Genomic DNA, 19,473 nt, shown 5'->3' on the forward strand with positions numbered 1-19,473 from the left:
TTTTATCTGAGTCATTCAACAACTTCATCTGCTGCTGATGAATCACAGGTCACAGGAGCTCATCAGCCAAAGTATGAATGTCGCCATCTCCTGCTTTCTGCCATGCCCTTGCCTGGCACTGCCACTCTCTAGCTGTAGCCACCTGGGCATGGGCAATTCCACCTCAAGTCAAACTCGGATCCCCCTCCCCAAAATCCCTTCGAGATCTTTAGCAAACCTTGGTGAGCTCTGAAAAACAAAACCCTGGGGAAAGACCCAGTTAAGAGTGCTGTGGGAGCTGCCAGCTGGGGCCAGCACTTTCCTCCCCCAAGCAGCCTGCAAACAAACATCTTTTTATAGTTCTGCAGAGCGATGTGACACTTTGTTTTCTCAGCACTGAGGCAGCTGAGAGCCCACCGGGGAAACCTAGATGATTCCAAGCAAGTTATCTGACCAGGGCCTCCTTTCTGAGAATAAAAATGACCTTTCCCAAAATGTGGGCAATCCTACTTGGAGGCCAGCACAGAGATGTTGTGGTTGGAGTTTCTGCCTCCCTGGGTGTGTGGTTCAAGGTCTCTAGTCATCTCCAATGTCAGACTGAAGGAGCTAAGAGTTCCAGCCACATACTCTGAAAAGGACATGGCTACGGGTCTTACCAAGGCTCTTTACATAATCCTCACTGACAAGCCTACGCAGCAGCTGTAATTATTTCTCATTTTACAAACACACAACCTGAGGCATAAAGTCTTTTTTTTTTTTTTTTTTTTTTGGAGACAGAGTTTCGCTCTTGTTACCCAGGCTGGAGTGCGATGGCGCGATCTCGGCTCGCCGCAACCTCCGCCTCCTGGGTTCAGGCAATTCTCCTGCCTCAGCCTCCTGAGTAGCTGGGATTACAGGCACGCGTCGCCATGCCCAGCTAATTTTTTGTATTTTTAGTAGAGACGGGGTTTCACCATGTTGGCCAGGATGGTCTCGATCTCTCGACCTCGTGATCCACCTGCCTCGGCCTCCCAAAGTGCTGGGATTACAGGCTTGAGCCACCACGCCCGGCCAAAGTCTTTAAATTGTTTATGTATAAGGTTGTCAGAAGTCCTTGGGAAAGGTTTTTCTTTATTAAGAGACAGAGTCTTAGCCCGTGCAGTCTGTAATCCCAGCAATTTGGGAGTCTGAGGCAGGAGAATCACTTGAGTTTAGGAGTTTGAGAACATCCTGGGCAACATAGTGAGACTTCATCTCTACAAAAAATCAAAAATTAGCCAGGCATGGTGGTGCACACCTCTAGACCCAGCTACTTGGGAAGCTGAGGCAGGAGAATTGCTTGCACCTGGGAGGTCAAGGCTTCAGTGACCCATGCTCATGCCACTGTACTCAGCTTGGGCAACTGGGCAAGACACTGTCTCAAAAACAAGCAGCCACTACCACAACAACAAAAAAACAGTCTCACTCTGTTGTCCAGGCTGGAGCACTGTGGTAGGATCATGGCTCACTGCAGCCTTCAACTCCGGGGCTCAAGCAATCCTCCCACCTCAGCTTCACAAGTAGCTGGGACTACAGGAAAGTGCCACCATGCCTGGCTGCTATTTTGTTGTTGTTGAGATTGTGTTTTTGACGTTTTAATGTTAAGTGACAGGAACAACAGAGGTTTTTGAGTTTTTTTGTTTTTCTTTTTGAGACGGAGTTTCACTCTTGTTGCCCAGGCTGGAGTGCAATGGCGCGATCTCGGCTCACCACAACCTCCGCCTCCCGGGTTCAGGCAATTCTCCTGCCTCAGCCTCCCGAGTAGCTGGGATTACAGGCACGCGCCACCATGCCCAGCTAATTTTTTGTATTTTTAGTAGAGACAGGGTTTCACCATGTTGACCAGGATGGTCTCGATCTCTTGACCTCATGATCCACCCGCCTCAGCCTCCCAAAGTGCTGGGATTACAGGCGTGAGCCACTGCACCCGGCCTTGTTTTTTTAAAAAAAGACTTTTCTTGGCAAAATTAAAGAACTCCTCTGTAGCAATCTTTCATCTTTTTTGTTGTTTTTGTTTTTTGGTTTTTAAATTTTTTTTATTGTAAAAAATTAAATTTTCTTTTTCTTTTTTTCTGGGTATGTAGCTATGTTGTTGTTGTTTTAAACTACTGGGAACCACTGCTACACACCATGCTTCCTTCCCATAGCAATGCTGAGCCCAATAATCTGGATCTGAATGTACTCTCCAAGTTGTTTTTGCTTACACCCTCCACCTGAGATTATACTTATTCCTCTCCACGCAGATGAGAATTTCTTGGTCTCATATTGCCTAGGATAGTCAGGTGTGGTGGCGCATGCCTGTCATCTCAGCTATTTGGGAGGCTGAGGTGAGAAGACTGCTTGAGCCAGGAGCTTAAGTATGCAGTGACCTATGATGACACTGGTGAACAGCCACTACATTTCACCCTGGGCAACAAAGCAAGACCCTATCTCCAAAAAGCAGCACACACACCCCAAGCAAAGAAAGAAAAAATAAAAAACATGGCTGGACACAGTGGCTCACACATGTAATTCCACAACTTTGGGAGACCGAGCGAGGCAGGAGGATCACCTGAGGTCAGGAGTTCGAGACCAGCCTGACCAACATGGAGAAACCCTGTCTCTGCTAAAAATAGAAAAAACAATGAGCAGGGCATGGTAATGTGTGCCTGTAATCCCAGCTATTCAGGACGCTGAGGCAGGAGAATCGCTTGAACCCGGGAGGCGGTGGTTGCAGTGAGCCGAGATCGTGCCATTGCACTCCAGCCTGGGCAACAAAAGTGAAACTCTATTGCAAAAAAAAAACAACAAACTAAAAATTAAATAAATACTGTAATACCAGAGTTTGGGAGGCCAAGGTGGGGGGACTGCCTAAGACCAGGAGCTTAAGACCAGTCTGGGCAATACAACAAGATCCCATCTCTATTTTTACATACACATACACACACACACACACACACACACACATGTGTGTGTGTGTGTGCATTGTATATGTGTGTATAATTAGATAAATAAAATTTTGTTTTGTATTTTTTTTTTTTTTTTTTTGAGACGGAGTTTCGATCTTGTTACCCAGGCTTCAGTGCAATGGCGCGACCTCGGCTCACCGCAACCTCCACCTCCTGGGCTCAGGCAATTCTCCTGCCTCAGCCTCCTGAGTAGCTGGGATTACAGGCACGCGCCACCATGCCCAGCTAACTTTTTGTATTTTTAGTAGAGACGGGGTTTCACCTTGTTGACCAGGATGGTCTCGATCTCTCGACCTCGTGATCCACCCGCCTCGGCCTCCCAAAGTGCTGGGATTACAGGCTTGAGCCACCGCGCCCGGCCTGTTTTGTATTTTTTAAATATATATATATATATATATATATATATATATATATATATTTATTTATTTATTTATTTTAAAAGACAGGGTTTCAGTCAGGCCCGGCCTGTTTTGTATATATATATATATATATATATATATTTATTTATTTATTTATTTTAAAAGACAGGGTTTCAGTCAGGCGCGGTAGCTCAAGCTTGTAATCCCAGCACTTTGGGAGGCCGAGGTGGGTGGATCACGAGGTCGAGAGATCGAGACCATCCTGGTCAACATGGTGAAACCCCGTCTCTACTAAAAATGCAAAAAATTAGCTGGTCATGGTGGCGCATGCCTGTAATCCCAGCTACTCAGGAGGCTGAGGGAGGAGAATTGCCTGAACCCAGGAGGCGGAGGTTGCGGTGAGCCGAGGTCACGCCATTGCACTCCAGCCTGGGTAACAAGAGTGAAACTCCGTCTCAAAAAATAAATAAATAAATAAAATAATAAAAATTAAAAATAAAAATTAAAAAAAAGACAGAGTTTCACCATGTTGGTCAGGCTGGTCTTAAACTTCCGACCTCAGGTGATCCACCTGCCTTTGCCTCCAAAGTGCTTGGATTACAGGTGTGAGCCACCACGCCCGGCCTGTTTTGTATTTTGAGATGGAGTCTCGCTCTGTCGCCCAGGATGCAGTGCGGTGTTGTGATCTCGGCTCACTGCAACCTCTGCCTTCTGGGTTCAAACAATTCTCCTACCTCAGCCTCCTGAGTAGCTGGGATTACACCATGAGCCACCACGCCCAACTAATTTTTGTATTTTTAGGAAAGACAGGGTTTCACCACGTTGGCAGGCTGGTCTCGAATTCCTGGCCTAGAGTGATCCACTTGCCTCAGCCTCCCAAAGTGCTGGGATTACAGGTGTGAGCCACCACACTTGAGTAACAATAATTTTTTTTTTTTTTTTTGAGACTGAGTCTCACTCTATTGCCAGGCTGGGCAGTAGTACAATATCGGCTCACTGTAACCTCTGCTCTCCACCCAGGTTCAAGTGATTCTCCTGTCTGAGCTTCCTGAATAGCTGGGACTATAGGTACCTGCCACCCTAGCTAATTTTTGTATTTTTAGTAGAGATAGGGTTTCACCATGTCAGCCAGGATGGTCTTGCTCTCTTGACCTCGTGATCCACCTGTCTTGGCCTCCCATTGTGCTGGGATTACAGGCATGAGCCACTGTGCTGGGACAAAAATAAAACATTTTAAATTGTCTAGGATTGAAGCAATTTCCTACAGCCCGTGTGTGTTATTTTGAATTTGTCTGTGTTAGTCTCCTTTGGCTAAATAAATTTTATCTAATTCAGTAAGCCCATTTATTAAATGTCATCAATATGTTATCTCCTCTTCTAGGTACTACGGAAGATACTAACGTCCCATACTCAAGCCCAGGCTCCTCACTTGCTGGGACTACAAAGTTGACTGTAGAGGGAGAGACATACCCAAAGTGTGTGCCATCTCGGTCGATAAAATACCGGCCCTCGGAGTCCGTGGGGATGTAGTGCCGTCCACTGAACATGGCTGCCAACATGGTGTCTTCGTAGCGCCGCAGTGTGGACAGGCGTGTAGTGAAGTGAGCCCCTCCGATGTTAAGGGGGACAACCTCAGGAAACTGGAAAGAAATCACCAGGGCTCTCAGGACGTGGGGAATGAGAGCTGGGTGGGGCTGCTCCATCTTCAGTCCCTCGGGTCTGACTGGTGCCACACCATTCACTCAGTCACTCAAGCCCAGTCCATCTGATCACTTTCTTCTCTCTCCTCCCTCTGCCCCACCCTCATCGCCTGCTGAGTCCTACCCATTCCAACCCTCAGAGCTCTTAAAGCAGGTCTCTCCACCTCAACCCCATTTTCACTGCTCTAGAGCTCAAGCCTTCAGTGTCCTTTCACTTCCAGAATTCACCAGCTTTGTGCTGTTGCTCACATTATCTTATTTGCCAGAATGCTCTCACCACTCTCCTCCTTCTGTCTATATGGCAAGCCAAATGGCCCCATATAGTGGTATAGGTTGTTCACTGCAAAAAAAGCACCTGGATGAGAATGAACTGCTATGTGCCCTTTTTCTAATTCACACCAAGACATCACACAAGTTAGCGGCATCTACTCATTCTAGAATTTTCAATGCAAGTTTCCCTCCCCTGTGAGCATTTCTGCTCTACTGTTCCTCACCTGCCCGCAGGATAGAGTTAATGACACTGTGCCTTCACCATGTGCCACACTCTCCTCTGAAATAGCTCCAAGCATAGTACATTGCCAATTATTTTCTTCTGTCAGTTCACTCCACTAGACCCCAAGCTTCCCAAAGACAAGGAAAGCATCTTGGTCACTAATCACCGGGCTATCCACAGCAGGGCTCAGTAGCTGTGTGTTGAATGCTTCCAGGCAACTACTCCTCTCCTAATCTGTAGAGTGAGACTGGTCTGCAGTCCAGCGAAAGTTCTAGAGGCAAGAGCTGAGTGAGGAACATGGAAACGACGGTATAGGCCTGGTGCCGTGGCTCACACCTGTAATCCCAGCACTTTGGGAGGCTGGGGTGGGCGGATCACAAGGTCAGTTCAAGCCCAGTGTGACCAACATGGTGAAACCCCATCTCTACTAAAAACACAAAAATTAGCTGTCATGCTGGCAGGTGCCTGTAATCCCAGCTACCCTGGAGACTGACGCAGGAGAATTGCTTGAATCTGAGAGGTAGAGGTTGCAGTAAGCCAAGATCCTGCCACTGCACTCCAGCCTGAGCAACACAGGGAGACTCCCATCTCAAAAAAAAAAAAGGAATAGAACGTGATGGTATAAATATGCCGTAAGAAGCTCGAGGTTTCTGTTAAAATGCAAAGCTTTTTTTTTTCTGATGTTTTTCACTGCTTGTGGTTTCTACCAAACTGCATTTGAAAGAAATGAGGTCAGTGTAAGTTCTCTCTAATCTTCCCACAAACTTCCTCCAGATCAATTCAAATTTTATCCCCATGCGTCATTTTTTTTTCTTTTTTTGAGACGGAGTCTCACTGCAATGCCCAGGCTGCAGGGCAGTGGCACAATCTCGGTTCACTGCAACCTCTGCCTCCCAGGTTCAAGTGATTCTGCTGCCCCAGCCTCCCAAGTAGCTGTGACTACAGGCGCGCACGACCACACTGGCTAAATCTATTCTTAGTAGAGACAGTTTCACCATGTTGGCCAGGCTGGTCTCAAATTCCTAACCTCAAGTGATCTGCCCACCACGGCCTCCCAAAGTGCTGGGATTACAGCCATGCATCCTTGTCAGCATTACATCTCTCTTGCTCCAGTGAAGGTCTACTTATCTACACAGTCCCTTTCCCAGCTTTCAAATCATTTGTGAAATAAAATAGGATACAAGTACCTTAAATCATGATGACCCAGTACCTTGTGCAGTGCCTGGCTCAAGTAAAGACCCAAAATTTACTGAATGAATGAATGAAAGAACAGACAGGTATTTACACTTCTGCGTGTACATACTGTTATTCTTCTGCACCCATAGAATATAGAAATGCCTTGTGCTTACTCTGTAGGTCCTCTAAAATCAGTTTATGTGTATATAAAGGGCTCAAATATTGTTTTGTAGTAGTAACACTTATTTCTGGAGCTTTTAAAATCTCTTCCAAAAATACTTCATCCCCATCCAGGTGTTTGCTCCATATTAGAGATAACAGGATTGAAGCAGAGAGGACGAAAGCCATGGAAAACAGTTTTAGAGCTCACATGGAACAATGCAATCAGAGCGGGGAGCTGGCAGTGGGGCCCTGGTCTGCAGTCTATGGTCTTGTGCTCTTTCCCTCAAACCACATCATTTCCCCAATGACAGTGCACAAAAAATAGCACCACTGTGACTGATGACTTTTTTTTTCAGTTGCAGAGATTCCTTGTAACTTTTGCTCCTTTTCCCATGGCATTGTGTGTTTGGGCTTGCAATCCCCGCACAACACTGTCTGCTTCCCAAAGCATCACCTAGCCCAGCCCATGAGGGCTTCTATCCATTGTCCTGGGACTCCACATATCACACGCTTCTGGATCTGGCACTACCTTAGTCTCTGCCTCCCAGGAGCCATCTTCGGTGTTCAGTAATGCTTCACCTTTCCTCCCTCACGTTTATTTTTTATTTGGAGACATGGAGTCTCACTGTGTTGCCCACGCTGGTCCCAGACTTCTGGCCTCAAGCTATCCTCCTATCTTGGCCTCCCAAAGCACTGGGATTACAAGTGTAAGCCACCACACTTGGCATCTTTTCCCTTCTCTTGGTTTTTTTGTTTGTTTGTTTGTTTGCTTGGAGGCAAGGTCTTACTGTGTCACCCAGGCTGGAGTGCAGTGGCACAATCATGGCTCACTGCAGCCTCAACCTCCAGGGCTCAAGCAATCCTCCCAACTCACCTTCCTGAGCACCTGGGACTACAGGCACACATCAGCATGCCTGCCTAATTTTTATTTTTATTTTTGTAGAGGCAGGGTCTCACTGTTGCCCTGGCTGGGCTCAAGCAGTCCTCCCACCTCAGCATCCCAAAGTGCTGAGATGACAAACGTGAGCCATCATCTGTCTCTTGAGTGTCATTTCAGGTGCTGACATGATAGCATCACACACATCAAGTAAGACCGGTGCAAGCCCCGGTGCATCAGAGCACAGCGGCCTGTCAGTGGAAGCCATGGGGTGCCAGCTGCCCGTGGACACACCTATGACCTGGCCTGCCCGTTATCTGCAGACAGCGCCTTGCCCTGTCCGTGGGCAGATGAAGAGCAGGTGTCCGCAACCACTAAGGCAGCCTGCTGGATTCCCTAGAAGACATCTTTTTCTTTTCTTCTTTGTATTGATCCAACCCGAAATGCCTTTTTCTTTTCCAGTCGTAGTAGGAATGGGGGCCGCCCTATGTTGCCCAGACTGGCCTCCAGCGCTCTGAAGCGATTCTCCCTCTCAAAGTGCTGGGGTTACAGGCGCCAGCCATTGTGCCTGGTCAGACACCATCAGCTCTGGGGGCTCCAGCATAGCTCTCCCACGGCCCACCTTCCCTTTTGTCTTCGGTACAGGTGGGACAGGCTGATGGGATTAAATCACCTTTACAGGGACAGTGAGTATGGGAGGAGGGGGTGGGGGGCGCGAAAGCCCACCTGCTGGGTGCAACTGACAGGAGTGCAGGTGGGCGGGGCTGGCAGGTGGGCGGGGAGGGGCGCCGGAGTGTGGGGGCTGGAGGTGGGGGGGAGGGGCGTAGGTGGGGGGAGGGGCGTAGGTGGGCGGGGGGGGGTTGCGGGTGGGCGGGAAGGGGCGCCGGAAGGTGGGGGGGCTGGAGGTGGGGGAGGGGCGCAGGCGGGCGGGGTGGCAGGTGGGCAAGGGAGGGGCGCAGGTGGGCGGGGGGGGGGTTGCAGGTGGGAAGGGAGGGGCGCAGGAGGGTGGGGGCTGGAGGTGGGGGAAGGGGCGCAGGTGTGCGGGGTGGCAGGTGGGCGGGGGTTGCAGGTGGGAGGGGAGGGGCGCCGCAGGGTGGGGGCTGGAAGGGGGGGCGCCGGTGGGCGGGGTGGCAGGTGGGCAAGGGAGGGGCGCAGGTGGGCAGGGGCAGGGCGCAGGTCCGCGGGGCCCGCCCCCCAGCCCTGCGCCGCCGGTCCGCCAAGGTCAGCTCAGCCTGGCGCCTGCTTCTCCCCCGCGTCCCCCGGCCCGCCATCGCCCCGGGTACCTCCTGGGGCAGCAGGGGCAGCGCGTGCCCCGCCTGCGTGGCCGTCGGCGTGGCCGGCTCCAGAAAGTCGTCTTCGGCGTCGGAGCTGGACATGGCACGGTCCTGACGACGGCTGTCTGGCTCCCGCCCCGTGACTACCACCATCCCTCTGGCTCTGGGCAGTGGGCGCGGCTTCGGGCGGGAGGGCGGCGGCTGCAGCCCCGGGCACTCCCTACCGCCGAGCAGCGCCTGGCATGACGCGGCCGGCCGCGGGCGGGCCTGAGGGGGCCGAGAGCGGCGCGCAGGCGGGAGGCAGCGGCTCCCCCACAGCCGAGCGGCTCGCGCCAGGCCGCCGGCCTGACCCGGCCGCCTGCCGCTATTGGCGGAGCCCGCGCTGGTTCCGCCCTGATGGGCAGGACGCTCGGCCAGTGGAAGAGCAGGCAGCGCGTGCGGCGGGCCCTGAGTGGTCGCTGGGCGGCGGCCTCCGGGCCTCCCGTGCTCCGATTGGCTCTCTGGCCGGTGGGCGTGCCCCCTGCGGGAGACCGGGCGGTGCCGCCGCCCCCGGATAACGGGGCCTCGGCGTCCGAGGGAGGACGGCCCCCGCCCGCGTCCGGCCCCGCGGCCCGTCCCTTCCCACGGGGCTCGCGGCCCGCGCCTGCGTCTGTCCCCAGGACGGCGGGTCCCCGTCCACGGAGGCCCCGAGCGGCGCTTCCTGGGGGACGTGGCGGGAGGAGGGCTGGGGTGGCTGCGGCCCCGCGACCGCGGCGGGCCCCGCCCGGGAGTCCACGCGGGAATTCGAACGGGAGAACCCGACACAGGAGCACTTGCGTCCCGGGAATAATGACAGCGACTCCCCACCGGGACCCACAGACGGAGGCGGGCCCCTCCCCGAGACGCCCCGGGCTGGGAGGCGGAGTCCGGCCCCAGAGGCTGCGTCCCCGGGGATCGAGGTTCTCGGCCCGTTCCAGCCTTTTTTTTTTTGCTACAAAGACGTTCCCAATTTCCCCCCGCCCCACCTTTTTTTTTTTTCCTTTCCATTTGCTTCTTTAAAAGACAGGGTCGGGGCCGGGCGCGGTGGCTCAGGCCTGTAATCCCAGCACTTTGGGAGGCCGAGGCGGCTGGATCACAGGTCAATAGATCGAGACCATCCCGGCCAACGTGGTGAAACCCCGTCTCTACTAAAAATAGAAAAATTAGCTGGGCGTGATGGCACATGCCTGTGGTCCCAGCTACTCGGGAGGCTGAGGCAGGAGAACTGCTTAAACCCGGGAGGCGGAGGTTACAGTGAGCAGAGATCGCGCCATTGCACTCCAGCCTGACGCCTGGCGACCGAGAAAGACTCTATCTCACACACACACACATAAAATACAGTGTTGGCCGGGCGCGGTGGCTCAAGCCTGTAATCCCAGCACTTTGGGAGGCCGAGGCGGGTGGATCACAGGTCAAGAGATTGAGACCATCCTGGTCAACATGGTGAAACCCCGTCTCTACTAAATATACAAAAAAATTAGCTGGGCATGGTGGCGCGTGCCTGTAATCCCAGCTACTCAGGAGGCTGAGGCAGGAGAATTGCCTGAACCCAGGAGGCGGAGGTTGCGGTGAGCCGAGATCGCGCCATTGCACTCCAGTCTGGGTAACAAGAGCGAAACTCCGTCTCAAAAAAAAAAAAAAAAAAAATTAAAAAGTTAGCTGGGCATGGTAGTGCACACCTGTAATCCCAGCTACTCCGGAGGCTGAGGCAGAAGAATCACTTGAACTCAGGAGGCAGAGGTTGCAGTGCGCCAAGATTGAGCTATTGCACTCCAGCCTGCGTAACAGAAAAAAAAAAATGAACTTTTATTTTATTATTATTTTTGAGACAGGGTCTCACTCTGTCACCCAGGCTGGAGTGCAGTGTTGTGATTATGGTTCACTGTAGCCTTGAGCTCCTGGGCCCAAGCAATCTTCAACTCAGCATCCTGAGTAGCTGGGACTATAGGTGCATACCATCATGCCTGGCTAATTTTTTTTTTTCAGACCAAGTTTTCCTCTTGATGCCCAGGCTGGAGTGCAATGGCATGATCCTGGCTCACTGCAACCTCTGTCTCCCAGGTGCAAGTGATTCTCCTGCCTCAGCCTCCCAAGTTGCTGGGATTATAGGTGCCCACCACCATGCCTGGCTACTTTTTGTATTTTTTGTAGAGACAGGGTGTTACCCCATTGCCCAGGCTGGTCTTGAATCTTGAGCTTAAGTGATCCACCCACCTCAGCCTCCCAAAGTGTTGGGATTACAGGCGTGAGCCATTGCACAAGCTTTGAACTTTTGTGTTAGATACAGGGGGTACATGTGCAGTTTTGTTACAAGGGTATTTTGCAACCAAGCAGTGAGCACAGCACATAATAGGTAGTTTTTCAACCCATACCTCTTCTTCCTGCTCCCCCATCTATCCAGAGTCTACTGTTTCCTATTTTAAAAAATTTTAAATTAGGCCAGGCATGGTGGCTCACGTCTGTAATCCCAGCACTTTGGGAGGCTGAAGTGAGTGTATCACTTGAAGTCAGGAGTTTGAGACCAGCCTGGGCTACATGGTGAAAATGTGTCTCTACTAAAAATACAAAAATTAACTGGGTGTGGTGGCGTGTGCCTGTATTCTCAGCTACTCGGGAGGTCAAGGCAGAAGAACTGCTTGAATCAGGAGATGGAGGTTGCAAAGAGCCAAGATCACAGCATTGCACTCCAGCCTGAGGGGCAGAATGAGATACATGGTGTGTATCACCACATCTTTTTGCGTTTTCTGTAGAGATGGAGTCTCATTGTGTTGCCCAGGCTGGTCTCGAACTCCTGGACCCAGGCAATCTGCCTACCTCAGCCTCCCGAACTGTTGGGATTACAGGTGTGAGCTACTGTGCCAGGGCCTAAGTATTTATTTTAAGCCATAAGGCTTGGAGTAATTGTTACATAGCAACAGATAAATAATACACACATTTACTACAGTGACATTTATAATTTAGATTTAATTTAAAAGGCCAGGTGCAGTGGCTCAAGCCTGTAATCCCAGCACTTTGGGAGGCAGAGGCTGGAAGATCACTTGAGCCCAGGAGTTTGAGACCAACCTGGGCAACATGGTGAAACCCATTCTCTACAAAATACAAAAAAATTAGCCGGGTTTGATGGCATGCTCCTGTGATCCCAGATACTTGGGAGTCTATATTGAGAGAATCACCTGAGTCCAGGAAGTCGAAGCTGCAGTGAGCTGTGACAGTGCCACTGTACTTCAGCTGGTGTGGCAGAGTGAGACTCTCTGAAAAAAATTTTTTTTAATTAAAAAAGTCCTAGTACCTAAAATGAGCAAAATGGCCGGGAACAGTAGCTCACACCTATAATCCCAGCACTTTGGGATGCCGAGGCGGGTGGATCATCTGAGGTTAGGAGTTCGAGACCAGCCTGCAGTGAGCAGAGATTGCACCACTGCATTGCAGCCTGGAGACAGACTCCACCTCAAAAAAAAAAAAAAAAGGCAAAAATGCATTTAAAAAAAGAGCATCAGCTAGGCACAGTGAATCATGCCTGTAATCCCAGCACTTTGGAAGGCCAAGGTAGAGAATAGGTGAGACCAGGAGTTTGAAACCAGCCTGGGCAACATGGTGAAACCCTGTCTATACAAAAAATACAAAAATTAGCCAAGTGTGGTAGCATGTACCTGCATTCCTAGCTACTTGGGAGGCTGAGGGGGAAGGATTGCTTGAGTCCAGGAGGTTGACGCTGCAGTGAGCCATGATTGTGCCACCTGACTCCAGCCTGGGCAACAGAAACAGACCAACACCATGTGTCAAAAAAGAAAAAAAAAATGCAAAAACAAAACAAACCAGAACAGTATCATTTTCTTATCATTAGTTTGAAGTAAATCGTCTATAAGTTTCCATTTTTAAAAGAAGCAGTGAGCCGTGTTTGCGCCACTGCACACCAGAAGCCTGGGCAACAGAGCAAGACCCTGTCTCAAAACAAGAAAACATGGTTTACCACAACCAACAGGAAAATTTTGGTTTAAACTACGTATGAAATATTTACTGCTGTGTTCAACAAGGTAGTATAGCGATCAAGAGCAAAAGTCCTGGGAGGCGACCTGGTCTGCTGTCTAGCTGTTATCACCTTTGGAATGGTACTTCAACTCTCTGTGCCTTAGAATCCCTTTTCTAAAATATAGGCCAGGCACAGTGTCTTATGCCTATAATCCCAGAAGTTTGGGAGGCTGAGGTTGGTGGGTCATCTGAGGTCGGAGTTTGAGACCAGCCTGGCCAACATGGTGAAACGTGGTCTCTACTAAAAATATACAAATTAGCCAGGTGTGGTAGTGGGTGCTTGTAATCCCAGCTACTCAGGAGGCTGAGGCTGGAGAACTGCTTGAATCTGGGAGGCAGAGGTTGCAATGAGTCCAGATCATGCCATTGCACTCTAGCCAGGATGACAAAGCAAGACTCTGTCTCAAAAAGAAAAAAAGATAGCAGCACCTACCTTGAAGAACTGTTGTGGGATCAATAGTGCAGAGAACCTAGCAACTATACAAAAAAATAATGTTTCAGGACCCTCTATAATTATTATTTCTCACGCCAAGGAGGATGTTACACCCTGACCAAGTCACACAGCATGTTTGTAACTTCTGGTTCTTAAATTATAATTCTTATTATTTTCATTCTGTAAATGACTGTGAGAGACCAGAGACTAGACTTCTCCTTCCAGTCACTCGTCTTTGTTATAAACTAACTGCCTCCTCTATTTTTCCGTACCTAACTTACACTAGACGGCAAAAAAGAGCCCATGACTTACATCTTCAATGTGAAGGTTAAATACGTTTCCCAAAAAGAGACTACCTCATCTGGGCGCACTCGCTCATGCCTATGATTCTAGCATTTTGGAAAACTGAGGTGAGCAGATTGCTTAAGTCCAGGAGTATGAGACAGGCCTGGGCAATGTGGCGAAACCCCATTTCTACAAAAAAATACAAAAATTAATCAGGTATGTTGGTGCACGCCTGTAGTCCCAGCTACTAGTGATGCCAAGTGGGGAGAATTGCTGGAGCCTGGGAGGTTGAGGCTGCAGTGAGCTAATGATTCCGCCCCTTAACTCCAGCCTGGATGACACAGTGAAAGAAAAACCACCTGGACTAATCAGATTATTTTAACTACGTATTAAGCCTTAAACAGAGAGGTGTTGAAATTCTCTGACGCGTCCCTAAACTTTGTCTATGTAAGTAATCCCAAACTTCTTTTTTTTTTTTTTTGAGACGGAGTTTCGCTCTTGTTACCCAGGCTGGAGTGCAATGGCGCAATCTCGGCTCACCGCAACCTCCGCCTCCTGGGTTCAGGCAATTCTCCTGCCTCAGCCTCCTGAGTAGCTGGGATTACAGGCACGCGCCACTATGCCCAGCTAATTTTTTGTATTTTTAGTAGAGACGGGGTTTCACCATGTTGACCGGGATGGTCTCGATCTCTTGACCTCGTGATCCACCCGCCTCGGCCTCCCAAAGTGCTGGGATTACAGGCTTGAGCCACCGCGCCCGGCCTAATCCCAAACTTCTAAGCCTTGAACACTGACTTCCACTCTTGGGAATTTGTGTTTCCCAAGTGGCCCTCCTTAAACTCTGTGCATGAATAAACTCCCTTTAAAGTAGATTCTGACTCTTTTGATTGAGGGTGACACACTGTGCAATATACATTATGATATGCAAGTATTATATATATATATATATATATATATATATATATATATATGTTTTAAAGATGGGATTTCACCATGTTGGTCAGGCTGGTCTTGAACTCCCAACCTCAGGTGATCCACCTGCCTTGGCCTCCAAAGTGCTTGGATTACAGGCTGAGCCACCACACCCGGTCAGAGGAGTCCATGACATTTAGGTAGAAATCTTTTTTGTTTTTTGAGACGGAGTCTTGCTCTGTAGCCCAGGCTGGAGCACAGTGGCATGATCTCGGCTCTCTGCAACCTCATCCTCCCAGGTTCAAGTGATTCTCCTGCCTCAGCCTCCCGAGCAGCTGGGACTACAGGTGCCCACCACCATGCCCGGCTAATTTTTATATTTTTAGTAGAGATGGAATTTTGCCATGTTTGCCAGACTGGTCTCAAACTCCTCACTTCAGGTGATCTGCCTCAGCCTCCCAAAATGCTGGGATTACAAGTGTGAGCTACCGCACCTGGCCTGGCCAACATGCTGAAACCCCATCTCTACTAAAAATACAAGGAAATTAGCTGGGCATGGTGGTGGGCGCATGTAATTCCAGCTGCTTGGGAGGCTGAGGCAAGAGAATCGTTTGAATCTGGGAGCTGGAGGTTGCAGTGAGCTGAGACACTACAGCCTGGCGCCTGGTAACAGAGCAAGACTCTGTCTCAAAAATAAAAAAATAAGAAATCTTACATATATTCCTATCTTTGGTCTCTCCCTACTTATCTTTGTGACCTGCCTCTTCTTTACAGATAAGAACGAATCATTTGTGGACTTGAAAAGAGTTACCATGGTAACTGAAAAAAAGCCCCGAAGAGTTAAAATGCCATTCTTGCTGCTCTCTTTTATTAATAAACCCTAAGAAGGCTAACCCACTTGGACACTACTTAATTAACAATCAATCAGTAAGGAAAAGATATTGAAGGAGTAAACTTAAGTGAAGCTGAAAAGTTCTGTTGATCAAACATGGATTCTCTCCTCCTTAGAACCAAGTTACAGTTGGAGTCACAGCAAATACTTTGAACACGTCCTTCGGGTATCCTGTAGGAGATCAGACAAAAACACGGATCAGTTATTCTTTCTTTTTTTTGACACAGGGTCTCACTCTGTTGCCCAGGCTGGAGTGCAGTGAGGCGATCAGGGCTCACTGCAGCCTTGACCTCCTGGGCTCAAGCAATCTTCCCGCCTCAGCCCCGCAAGTAGGGGGGACTACAAGCACATGCCACCACACTCAGCTAATTTTTTTATATTTGTATTTTTGTAGAGATGGGGTTTCACCATATTGCTCAAGCTAGTCTGGAACTCTTGAGCCCGCCTCGGTCCCGCAAAGTGCTGGGAGCCGCTGCGTCGGGCCCAATTACTTCTTTCAGTCTGAGCATGAGCACTGGAAGAAAAGCTCTCACTTGCACCTATTTTTTTTAGAGGCAGGGTCTTGCTCTGTCACGAAGGTGGGAGTATAGTGGCCATCACGGCTCACCATAACCTCAACCTCCCGGGCTGGATCACCTACATTTTCAAAAAGATGTTGTCGCTGGGTGAGGTGGCTGACGCCTGTAATCCCAGCACTTTGGGAGACGGAGGCGGGCGGATCACAAGGTGAGGAGTTCGAGACAGGCCTGACCAATATGGTGAAACCCCGTCTTTACTGAAAAAAAAAAAAAAAATTAGCCTGGCGTGGTGACGTGCTCCTGTAAAGCCAGCTACTTAGGAGTCTGAGGCAGGAGCATGAAGGTCGCAGTGGGACGAGATCACGCCACCGCTCTCGCCTGGTTGACAGAGCGAGACTCTACAAAAAAGAAAAAATATCGTCGTCGTCTCCTAGCCCCTTCGTACAAAACTGCAAAAGCTTTAATGCTATTGTAACGGCTGTCAGAGGTCACTCTGGGGGGTACAAGTCCCCAACGCCGGGAGGCCTCCGAGGGGGCCGATCCCGCCCAGGACGAGTCGCTCCCGGGGTCCCCGGGCGCGGGCTGAGGGAGGTGGCGGGGGGGCCCGTACCCAGGTGCAGGCTCAGGCTCAGGCGAGGCGAGTGCGCGGCCGGGGCTGCAGCTGGCGCTGGCGGCGCTTGCGCTGGCCGTTGAGGAGCCTCTGCAGGACCTTGCGCTCGTGGCCGGCAGGCGCCGGCCGGTTGGTGCGCAGCGCCTGCTCGCGCCGTGTCCGGCCCTTGCTGCGCCCGGCCCCGCAGGCCTGGAAGTCACGCAAGTAGTAGTAGTCCAGGCAGTCGTAAAGCTCCTCCTTGTGGCTCACGGGGGACGGCGGCCGGGCAGGAGCCTGCGGACACGGAGAAGCGTGCTGGGCCTCGGCGTCCATTCCGCCCGGCCGCCAGCGGCCCCCGCCCGCGCACGCGCGCTCCGGGAAGACCCAGCGGCCCCGCCTCCAGTTCCGATTGGCTCCGCCTGAGGGGCGGGCCTCGAACGTCACAAGGGCGCGCCTCCGCGGCGACACGGAGGCGGGGCTTCGGCGGCGTCCGGCGCGCGGTCCGGCTCCTGGCACTGAGCGGCGTCCTGCTCGGAGCCGACCCTGGCAACCGCGACCTCGCGCCGGGCCCTGTGTGCTGCTGGCTGAAGAAGGGCAGGTGACAAACTCCGAGCCAGCGCAGTGGTCATGTCGGCCAGAAATAGAAAACGATGTCGGCCCGCCGAAGCGGGCGGAGCCCTTCAGGCCAGGGGTTCGAGAGCATCCTGGGCAACATGGCGCGACCCTGTGTCTGCAGTCCCACCTCAGCCTCCCCGCTGCTTGAACCCCAGGGTTCAAGGCTACACTGAGCGATGATCCCACCACAGCACTCCAGCCTGCGAGACAGGTAAAGCCTGCCTAAAAAAAATTTAAAAAATTATCCCAAGTGTGCAACAGGGACGGACTGCTTAAAGAAAACAGGAGGCTGGCTGGGCCCTGCGTCCCCAGCACCTTGGGAGGCCGAGGCGGGAGGATGGCTTCGACTCGGGAGTTGGAGGCTGGCCTGGGCAACATGATGAAATCCCGTCTCTGCAAAAGATCCAAAAATAGCTGGGTGCGGTGCATGCCTGGCCTAATTTTAGCATTTTTCTTCTTTTTTTCTTTTTTTTTCTTTTCTTTTTCTTTTATTTTTTTATTATTATTTTTAATTTTAGCATTTTTTTGTAGAGATTAGGGATCTCGCTATATTGCCCAGGCAGGTCTCAAACTCCTGGGTTCAAGCAATCTTCTCACTGTGGCCTTCAGAGTTGTTGGGATTACAGGCATGAGCCACTACCCCCACCTGGGTTAGGCTATTTAATAACAAGAAAGTGCTTGGCCCAGCCTGGTGGCTAACGCCTGTAATCCCAGCACTTTGGGAGGCTGGGATGGCCAGATCACCTGAGGTCAGGAGTTCGAGACCAACCTGGCCAACATGGTGAAACCAGGTCTCTACAAAAAATACAAAAATGAACTGGGTGTGGTGGGCATACCTATAATCCCAGCGACTCAGGAGGCTGAGACAGGAGAATTGCTTGAACCCAGGAGACAAGATGTGAGCTGAGATCGCATCACTGCACTGCAGCCTGGGTGACGGACTCCAGAGTTTGAGACCAGCCTGGGAAATGTAGTGAAACCCTGTCTCTCCAAAAAAAACAAAAACAAAAACAAAAAACAGATGTAACCATGTGACTCCGGCTACTTAGGAGGCTGAGGCAGGAAGATCACTTGAGGCTGCAGTGAGCTATGATCATCCCACTACTCTCCATCCTGAGCAATAGAATGAGACCATGTCTCTTGATAGCTAGCTACCTAGGTAATTGATAGTTTTCTATCAGAAATTGTTTTCCTAGATTTGAACATTTTTTTCTAAAGTAGCATTCAACACATGAGCATTTTACAGTGCTATTAGTTGTGAATATTATTATGTGTTTCTGAAATACAGTATCCTTTACAAAAGCAGTTTTGTTTTCAAAGCACATAGATAGGCACTCAAGTGAATCTGTCTGATGTTGGTGACCTTGGCACCATTTTCTCCAGTTGATTGGAACTGTCAGTCAAGAATTTCAGGTCACTCTTGGCCTTAGAGGAAGAGCCCAAAGGCGACAAGCAAGGGCGCTGGTGTCTAGTTGCCTTCTAGAAGCATTTTCACCTTCCCTTAAGTACTTCACCTTAAGGGAAGTACTTCCTTTGATGAACCTGGAAGTACTGTTGTAGAGTTGACCCAGTGCTTCCCCAGCACCTTTGTATACTGGGCCAAATATACATACCTTACCTTTATGAGAGGTGCCCTGGCAGACAAGTGGAGTTATGCACGAAGTCTGTCTCACTGCACTGTCCAGAGATGCAACATGGTTCAATCAAATAACATTCTCTGAGTCTGTTTCTTTAGCTGTAAAATAAGAATAACAATTATACCCATATAAAAAGACAGCTTATTGTATTTGGGTGGTTTTTCATTTTCTATGAAACTGTCTTTAACACAGTAATTGTTTTCTTTGCCATACCACGTGTTTTTTTTACATGGAGTCTTTTTTTTTTTTTTTTGAGTTGGAGTCTCACTGTGGTTGCTCAGGCTGGAGTGTAGTGGCATAATGTCTGCTCACTGCAATCTCCCCCTCCCAGGTTCAAGTAATTCTCCTGCCTTAGCCTCCTGAGAAGCTGGGATTACAGGTGCCCACCACAACACATGGCTAATTTTTTTTTTTTTTTTTTTTGAGACGGAGTTTCGCTCTTGTTACCCAGGCTGGAGTGCAATGGTGCGATCTCGGCTCACCACAACCTCCGCCTCCTGGGTTCAGGCAATTCTCCTGCCTCAGCCTCCCGAGTAGCTGGGATTACAGGCACGTGCCA

At 50.4% G+C, this 19,473-nt stretch overlaps 2 protein-coding genes and 1 pseudogene across 3 annotated transcripts in view; 1 reads left to right on the top strand and 2 right to left on the bottom strand.

Moving 5' to 3' along the window:
* KCTD7 (potassium channel tetramerization domain containing 7) overlaps window positions 1–9,358 on the bottom strand; it is a 19,118-nt gene extending 9,760 nt beyond the window's left edge. The window contains exons 1-2 of the mRNA XM_039460628.2: window positions 8,996–9,358; window positions 4,775–4,944 (exon numbers count right to left, since the gene is read on the bottom strand). Coding sequence (XP_039316562.1) covers window positions 4,775–4,944; window positions 8,996–9,139 — 314 coding nt within the window. The 5' untranslated portion in view covers window positions 9,140–9,358. The remainder of the gene's footprint in view (window positions 1–4,774; window positions 4,945–8,995) is intronic.
* A 6,151-nt stretch (window positions 9,359–15,509) lies between these two features.
* On the bottom strand, window positions 15,510–17,088 carry NUPR2 (nuclear protein 2, transcriptional regulator). 2 transcript variants are annotated; one of them, XM_010344617.3, is made up of 2 exons: window positions 16,684–17,088; window positions 15,510–15,726 (listed from the first exon to the last, which is right to left on the bottom strand). In XM_010344617.3, exon 1 carries the CDS (start codon window positions 16,993–16,995, stop codon window positions 16,702–16,704), a length of 294 nt encoding a protein of 97 aa, XP_010342919.2. In that variant the 5' UTR covers window positions 16,996–17,088; the 3' UTR covers window positions 15,510–15,726; window positions 16,684–16,701. The 2 variants fall into 2 exon arrangements, with proteins under 2 accessions (XP_010342919.2, XP_074246353.1); XM_074390252.1 differs by lacking the exon at window positions 15,510–15,726 and adding an exon at window positions 15,737–16,330.
* A 41-nt stretch (window positions 17,089–17,129) lies between these two features.
* Window positions 17,130–19,473, top strand: part of LOC104652357 (uncharacterized) — a 28,915-nt pseudogene continuing 26,571 nt past the window's right edge.

Source organism: Saimiri boliviensis, chromosome 20 (genome assembly GCF_048565385.1).
Source record: "Saimiri boliviensis isolate mSaiBol1 chromosome 20, mSaiBol1.pri, whole genome shotgun sequence".
NCBI lineage: Eukaryota > Metazoa > Chordata > Mammalia > Primates > Cebidae > Saimiri > Saimiri boliviensis.

Bases quoted from the DNA above. Each gene is read 5' to 3' on its own strand.
- NUPR2 (XM_010344617.3), bottom strand. From the start codon at position 16,995: ATGGACGCCGAGGCCCAGCACGCTTCTCCGTGTCCGCAGGCTCCTGCC.